Here is an 8,395-nt window from a genome sequence, read left to right as displayed (position 1 = left end):
ATATACACAGTGGTATATTACTCAGCCATAAAAAAGAATGAAACCTTGCCATTTGAAACAACATGGATGGATCTAGAGAGTACAGGGGTAAGTGAAAGAAGTCAGTCAGAGAAAGACAAATCCCATATGATTTCAGTCATGTGGAATTTAAGAAACAAAACAAATGAACAAAGAAAAATAAAGAGAGACAAAAGAAACAGACTCTTAACTATAGAGAACAAACGGTGGTTCCCAGAGGGGAGGTGGGCGGTGGGGGATTCGGGGGATGGTGAAGCAGATGAAGGGGATTAAGAGTACGCTAATCACGAGGAACACTAAGTAATGTATAGAATTGTTGAATCACTATATTATACACCTGATACTAATATAACACTGTATATTAATTATACCTGAATTTAAAAACATAAAATAAAAAGAAACAAAATAAAGTCAGCATTACCTCAACAAAACCAAAGACAGTACCAGAAAGAAAATAAAAACCCCATTACAGATAAATACACCTCATGTACATTGATGCAAATATTTTAGCTAATTGAATCCTATTGTATAATTATCATAAATAACATAAATATATAATTATATAATAAATAATTGTGATGATTGTACATGACCAAGTGGGGTTTATGTCAGGAATGTAACCTTGGTTTAATATTTGAAAAATTCAAACAATATAAAATAGAATAAGAAGAATCATATGATCATCTCAATAAGTGAAGAAAATTTCAACATCCGGTTCCTAATTAAAAAAAAAAAATCAGCCTCCAGAACTGTGAGAGAATAAACTTGTTATGGAAGCCCTAGGAAACAAATGCACCTTGCCTTACCAGTTGATGCTTTCATTACTTTTACAGTATTTATCTTACACCATACTTGTTTTTCTAACGACTGTTCTGCTAGGAAACATACTGGAATAATTTCCGTTGACCATTGCACTAGTGAACACTCAGAATAGCACCACAATCAAACCCTGCTGCTCTGCTTGTCTGCCTGATTTAATATGTTTGCCTTATCTTTCTCAAAAGTAATGTACACTTCCCAGAATTCACTTGGAAATTTAGATGATTTCTTTTTCTCATTCTAGGTACGCTGCTACCATGGCTCGGCTGGCTAGAGAAAGTAGAAGGCCTTCCAAAGTCAATTATCCAACTGAAAGATTTCATCGCTGCCCAACTCCAAGTACATTGAGTTCAGCCTATTTGTTTTGCTTTGTTTTTAGAACTAAAATATTAGTCATAATAATAAATGTAAATTTTTTTCAGTTCAGATAAATATAAATCTGTGAGACCTAATCTTGTGTTCTCCTTTTAAGGTTGCTTTAACTCTTTCTGACTAACCAAATAAATTCAGTAAATTATTTACATAGGAATTGGAGCTTGGAAAAAAATTGAATTACCCTTTGAAGCTCACCACCTCTAATAGGTTAGTGTACAATTTGAAAATCTAAGGCTAGGTTTCAAGGCATATAAAAGCATTCAAAACAAGAAAAATACCAAATAAACTGATCCCTTAAGATCACTGTAGATTCAGAGATATATGCAATATGGCTGAGAAGAAAGGAATAATGTTGGTTGAATTGTTTTTGGTGATCTTTTTTAAAATTAATGTTTTTTAAAGAAATATTTGGGGGACGCTTGGGTGGCTCAGTCGCTTAAGTGTCTGCGTTTGGCTCAGGTCGTGATCCTGGGGTCCTGGGATCGAGCCCCACATCAGGGGGAGCCTGCTTCTCCCTCTCCCTCTGCCATTCCCCCTGCTTGTGTTCCCTTCCTCTCACTCTCACTCTCAATAAATAAATATAATCTTAAAAAAAAAAAAGAAATACTTGGGATAAGTTGAGGGAGGGTCTTGAGCAGGAAGAAAGTTGGTAACTTACAATAGAAATCAGCTAGTATAGAGGGGAAAGCAAGACATTTGGGGTCAGAGAACTTGGGGTTAGATACCAGGTCTGTGCAGTTATGAGAAAGGCATTTAACCTCTGAGTTTCAGTTTCTGCATCTTCAGCCAGTACTGAGTACATAGAAGATGTTCAGTAAATACTTGTACCTAATATTCTGCCCTAACACACAGGATTCTTGTGACTAAGTGACTCCATGTATGTAAACATTCTTTGTGAACAGGAAAGTCCTAGTTATCACATTTCGCTGACCCCTGTCCTTCAAACACAAGAGCATAAACATGCCAGGCAGAGGCAGCAGCCTTCATTCAGTGGTTTTCCAAGAGCCCTGTTTCCATTATCTCTGACTTGCATTTCCCCAGCTCAGATTCTACTTTTCTTCCTCCTTCCTGGTTTGGTGTACCACTTAGACTCCCTCATCAGAGTGACCAGCCTCAATCTTTTCTATCCCACTCTGCCGCCTTCTACATTTCAGGGTGCCTGCAAGCCTTGGTGAGAAACGTTGCCTTTTCCAGCCAGGCTCTGCTTCCTCCATGAACTCTCTGCTCTCTGCAAACTCTGTCCTCCCCACACCCTCACATCTGTACGAGGGGAAGAGATCTTTTGGTTGAGTTGATGATTACAATAATTCCTGTTCATGCTTTGTCAGACTTCTTTCTACAGCTCACATCTGCTTATGTTTTTCTGAGTCTAAAATCCTTTGTTCTCCATTTTGTTCAGGATAAAATTTATACTCTTTGACATGGCAAAGTCCTTAATGCTCTAATGTCTATCTGCCTTTTCAATAACATCTCTTCCCACTCTCCCACTCATACCCTAAACAACACACTCACTCTCTCTCTCTCTCTCTCCCCCCCCCAAAAAAAAAAAAAAAAATCTTAAAAAAAAAAAAGAAATATTGGCTATCCTGTTCCACCTCCATAGGCAAAAAGGCAAAATATACTCCCTTGACCCTTGACTTTGAATTTTGCCATGTGACTTGTTTTGATCAGTGGACTATTGGTGGGTGTGGTATGCCTGGAGTTTGGGAACGGCTTGTGCAGTTTGGCTTGCTCTTTTTCACTTCTGCCATCATCACAAGAGCATGCCTGGACTAGCCTTCTGGTCACAGAGGAAGATGAGAGCCACAGAGCCGGGCTTCCCCAGATAAGCTCCCAGCCACCCCCAGCCCAGATAAGCCAATCTCTGGTGGACCTGCAGACATGTGATCTGGACAAATGCTCACCACTGAGATGTTGTGGTTGCTTATTATGTCGAAATAGTGAGCTTATACAGCATACGAAAGGGAAGCGTGACTCGGTTGAAAAAGGAATGAACTCTGTGCTCCTTTTTTGTAGCGGGGGTTAGCATATCATAATTTGCTAATGAGAAAAATACATCAGAGATTTAGGAGGTAGGAGGTAGGAGGGAGGAAGAGGCCATTAATTCCTGAGAAATTGGCAGTTTCCTCAGACTGCAATTTCACGCAACTCTTCACAAACTCCCACTTTACAGATACGATGGATTCACAAATATCTCCATGAACTCCCAATTTTTGTCCCACTTTGGGTGGTTAGGTGTGTACAGCTCCTTGTACTGCCCCATGAACTCCTGGTTTTTCCACATCAGGCTAAAGTAGGTAGTGACTGCTTTTCCAGTTCTCCAGCTGTAGCCTTCCAGACTTTCACTCCCCTACATCTCCCCACACCTGTGTAATCCCTATTTTCTATATTAAACTCCTCATTCTTGTATTAGCTATAGTGCCTCTGTTTTCCTAACTGAACCCAGACTCACACAGAAGTGAATGAATATAAACCATTTGGCAATAATCAGAGCTCACCAGTCAGAACAAATTTTAATACCTTTACCAATTAAATTATTTTCAGACTAAAAAAAAAAAAAATATATATATATATATATATGAGTTTCCAGAATCCATCCCCAGAAAGGCATACAAACTCTATGGCAATTAGTGTTTGTGCTTTCAGAAGTTATTTTGTTAACATAGTAGCAGAGTTCCCACCTTTAGTATTGATTCCAACTAGTAAATCCAAGGTTTCTTGGAGGGATTTATAATACTTAAGATTTTCTGGAGGAAGGCAGTTCAAAATCATATCTTTTCTGTGTCGTAAGGAAATATTTTTATATTTGTTTTACATTATGCTCAGCTACTCTAGCCAGAATTTCTTTTTATGCTTCTGAGGAGGTTTTTATGGTTTAGGGTTTTTTTTGTTTTTTGGGGGGTTTTTTTGGTTTTTTTGGTTTTTTTTTTTTTTTTTTGGTTTTTGTTTGTTAGTTCTTGTTTTTAACAGAGCAGAAGCTAGAGGGCAAATGGTCAAAGTGATTGACTCTCAACATTCATTCCTGGCCAAAAACTGGTATCAGCCCATCATGGTAATCCCATTTTCCTTGCCAGGAACTTGCTTAGGAGCAGCGTGTGACACAATTCTGCCTGAGAGGAAGTATGCTGAGGGTTTCAGAGGGTGGTTTTCCTACTCTTAAAAATGAGACTCTGGAGAGAAAGACCCCTTTTTACCCTCTGGATGTTGCCATGTCTGATGTGAGTACTGGAATGGCTACAGCTCTCTTGCTATGAGTCTGAAGATGAAAACAACACCAAAGATGGGAAAGCAGATCAGTGGAAAGAACTGGTCCCTCATGATATTGTTGAGTCACTGGATCATTCAGTCCTGCCCTACCTCTGATTTTCCTCTTCTGTGAGATTAAGACATTTGCCTATTGTTTAAACAGGTTTGAATTGGGCTATGAATCTCTCATACCCCAAAACATGTAAATTCAGAACAGTCTAAACCTGTTTAAAAAGGACCTGAGTTAGTCTATCAATGATGTGTTCATAGAAAATAAAGTAGGTTTTCTCAAGGGAAAGACAGAATTTACAGTTAAACTAATGAAAGCTAGAGGTAAATATTAAAATACAAAACTAAAAACTCAATCATTGGAGACCTCAAGATTCTCCTAGGGTAAGGACAGCTGTCTAAACTCATAGCTCTCTACAAGTCTTTCTATAAAACAAAGAGACCAAGAAAACAATTTACTCATAACCCTTGTCCATAGCACAACTAGAAGGCAATGAATATTACAAGATTTATTGGATATGTGATTGGGGAAATGAACATATGAGACAACAGAATTTGTCCTGGATCCCTTACTAGGCAATGAATTAGGTGGCAACTGCAGCAAAACATAGATAGCATGACTAGGGTTACACATTCCTAAAAAACAAGTTCCCCATGCTGGGTAGAAATATTGAGCAATATAGATACTATATCTATATTCTTCCTTGAAATGTAATTAGTTTATTTCCCTATTTACAAGACCTATAGAAAAAGATGAATCTTTTTTGCATGATATAGGAGGCTTTCCTAATCTGGCCTCAGCCTAACTAGCCAGCCCCACCCAACTCTCCACTGTAACCCAGGGATTTGGGATCTGATGGACCTGGAATCAATTCTTATTACCTGGGTGTCCTTGGACAAGTTACTGTAGGTCACCCAGTCTCAATTTCCTCATCTGTAAAATAAGGATAGTAATCCTACCTGTCACAAGGGTCGTATCTAAGTTAAATAATATTATCCACGTAGACTGCTTAGCACAGCAGTTGGCTCAGCATAAATGCTGATGTGTCAACTCTGATTACCTCCAAACCTGTCAAGTCCTCTTATACCTTTGTGCCTTGGTATGTGCTGTGTTCTCAGTCTAGAGTGCTCATACCTTCCTTCTTTGCCCTTCTCTGTTCAGCAAACTGCTCCTCCTCTGTCAAAATCCAAGCCTGTTTTCACTTACACAACAGTTCCACCCTTGTGCTGCTGAAGCACTCTCAGACACTTTCCCTTCCATGCCTACTGGTGCTTGGTGGGGACTCAGTAATTACATGTTAGATGAATGAACTAACAAAGCATAAAGAAGACTGACCAGAATGGAAGGAATGATATATGACAAAGTGATTGCAAAATGTAAAATTTAGAGAGTTTTAAAAGGTTGTTTGCATTCACTACCTGATCTTAGGCTCTATCCGAGAAATGCAGGAACACATCTCTTTTTATTGTGTTCCCTGCCATGTCTATTAATTTTTTTTAAAGATTTTATTTATTTATTCATGAGAGACAGAGAGAGAGAGAGAGAGAGAGAGAGAAGCAGAGGGAGAAGCAGGCTCCCAAGGAGCAGGGAGCCCGATGTGGGACTTGATCCCAGGACCCTGGGATCATGACCTGAGCCGAAGGCAGACGCTTAACCATCTGAGCCACCCAGGCACCCTCTATTAATTTTTTTTATATTTCCTCTTATAGTTCAAAATTTTGCTGACTCACAGACTGAAATGGATATTGTCATGAAAAAGGAGAGGTGGAGGAGTGTAGCTTTACCAGATGATGATAATGCGAATGAGTCGTGGGAAGAAGAAGCAGAAGACCTGGTCGCCTGGACCAACACTCTTGATATAGACGTTTTAGAAGATTCAGCCTGATGCTCCAGGATTTAAAACCACAGCTCGGCTTCATGAGGCAACTTTGGAACTTGGATTCCATTTTTTTTTTTTGAAGTTGGCCTCATGCTCTCATGTCAAGTACACATTAGAAATATAAGTACAAATCAGTGAGTATGTTTCTTTGAATTTTTTGAGCCTCTACTTCATTGTTTGAAGCTAAGTTAACCAAATTAGGGATATTCATTATGGCATTTCAATCAATGGTATTACAGTTGTTAGGCTATGGGATGCAAGTTTTTGCAGGCAGGGGCAGGATAGGAGTCAGGTAGAGGCTGGGATAGGAGGGGAGCGCTTGGGAGCTTCAAAGCCTGGACATTAACCAAAGAGAGGGATCTTTACAGAGGTCTACATCTGCCTGGTTTAGTGTCATGTTTCCTCCATATTCAGGGGATGAGATGTCATCCATCCACCAATGTTCCTCTTCTGTTTTCTCTCAGAAAACATGTTCTGTTTCCTCTTGGACCTTATCCCCTCATATTCTCATCTTTATTTTCTTCCTCTCTTTTTGCTGCATTGTCTCAACCTGAAAATGTACTCGGGTCTCTCCTATTTTAAAATATGTCTCCACCTTTGACCCTATATTTCTACTTCCCTCAGCACTATATTATTCAGGGGCACCTGGCTGGCTCAGTTGGTGGAGCATGGGACTCTTGATCTCAGGGTTGTAAGTTTGAGCCCCATGCTGGGTGTAGAGATTAAAAATAAAATCTTTAAAAAACAAAAGCAAACACTATATTATTCATATTTTCTCAGTTATGTTTATTGATAACAGTCTATCATTTGCCATCTTTATTTCTTAGGTTCACTTCCCATTTGCATTCCACTGCACAATAAAATCTGTCTTCTGCTTATATTACTTGATTAAAATTCACTAGGATCACCGAAGACTTCCATATTGCCAAAATACAATAGCTACCTTATCTTACTGGCCACAGTAAGGCTATATTCGATATTATTGATCACTTCTATCTCTCATTTTTAATGTTTATTGCCTCACCTTTAAAGAGGCTTGTTTTGAGGCCACCTACCTATACACACATCTCTTCCCGCAAACACCATAAATATGTATACTTATAAATATGTTAGCTATATAGAGACATAGATAGATGCCTGACCTTGGATCTAGTTGTTAAATAGGTCCCTCCTTCATTTCTTAAGAACCTGATTTTACTTCCTATGAAAAAAGAAAAAGTTGTTATATGTACTCTAGTGTCTGGACATTTCCCTGGCTAGCTAGATGTTTTCAAGTCTGCCTGTGGTAGTTCAGACAATAAGGCCCCAAGTGATTGTAGTGCCTAACACTTTTATTACCCTCCACAACCAGAACCACAAAATTCTAGCAGCTCTCCCAGATTTTCCCTCCTTTTGTCAATGCCAAAATACAGCGAAGACCCAACTTCATGATCCCGCCCAACTTGATAACAATCAGAGTTATTTTTATACCAATAAAAAGTACCATTGTGAATGGCCCATCCAATACCTCAATGAAATTATAGAATGTGGTCAAAAGGCATTTTACTGATGGTCACACTGTTGGAGGCTGGGCCTCTGACTCTTCTCTTGTGGTTTTCTAGGAGGACAAACATGTAGATTGTCAACAGATATACAGTAGTCACCAAGAAATTAAACCCAAAAGGACCATGACAGTCAACCAAAAATATGTCCTTGATATCAGCTGTCATATATTGTACTTTATTCTTTTCATTTAATCTCTTTCTTCAAAGAATTTACGTTTGTTGCTTTATTTTCTTGCAACCAGAAGACCTGGGGGTAAAAGTGGGTGATTGGGGAAGGACGGGTAGGGAACACATTTTTGGAATAGAGACATTAATCGGTAGAACAGGATAGTTTATTTAATTACCTTCACTATAACTCTGGCCATTCGTTCTGGGTCTCCAATAGGAGTTTCCCTTCCACCTCTGGCCCTTGGTGAAAGATTCTTTTGAGTTCCAGCCCAATGATCTTCTCTACACATTTTTCTTGAAAGATGTTGCCACTGTCAGAGTTTTACCTCCCACACA

General features: G+C 39.0%; 1 protein-coding gene across 1 annotated transcript in view; it reads left to right on the top strand.

Annotated features, from left to right (window-relative positions):
* The window catches only part of LOC112824047 (inactive tyrosine-protein kinase transmembrane receptor ROR1), a 499,173-nt gene extending 492,687 nt beyond the window's left edge, over positions 1 to 6,486 (top strand). The window contains exons 14-15 of the mRNA XM_073896619.1: positions 1,082 to 1,176; positions 6,178 to 6,486. Of these exons, the coding sequence (XP_073752720.1) occupies positions 1,082 to 1,176; positions 6,178 to 6,353 (271 nt within the window). The 3' untranslated portion in view covers positions 6,354 to 6,486. The remainder of the gene's footprint in view (positions 1 to 1,081; positions 1,177 to 6,177) is intronic.
* Positions 6,487 to 8,395: the final 1,909 nt, after the last annotated feature.

This window comes from Callorhinus ursinus, unplaced genomic scaffold, assembly GCF_003265705.2.
Source record: "Callorhinus ursinus isolate GAN/ISIS: 27379988/994484 unplaced genomic scaffold, GSC_fseal_2.0 scaffold9, whole genome shotgun sequence".
Classification (NCBI taxonomy): Eukaryota; Metazoa; Chordata; class Mammalia; order Carnivora; family Otariidae; genus Callorhinus; species Callorhinus ursinus.
This window is presented reverse-complemented; position numbering and strand designations above follow the sequence as displayed.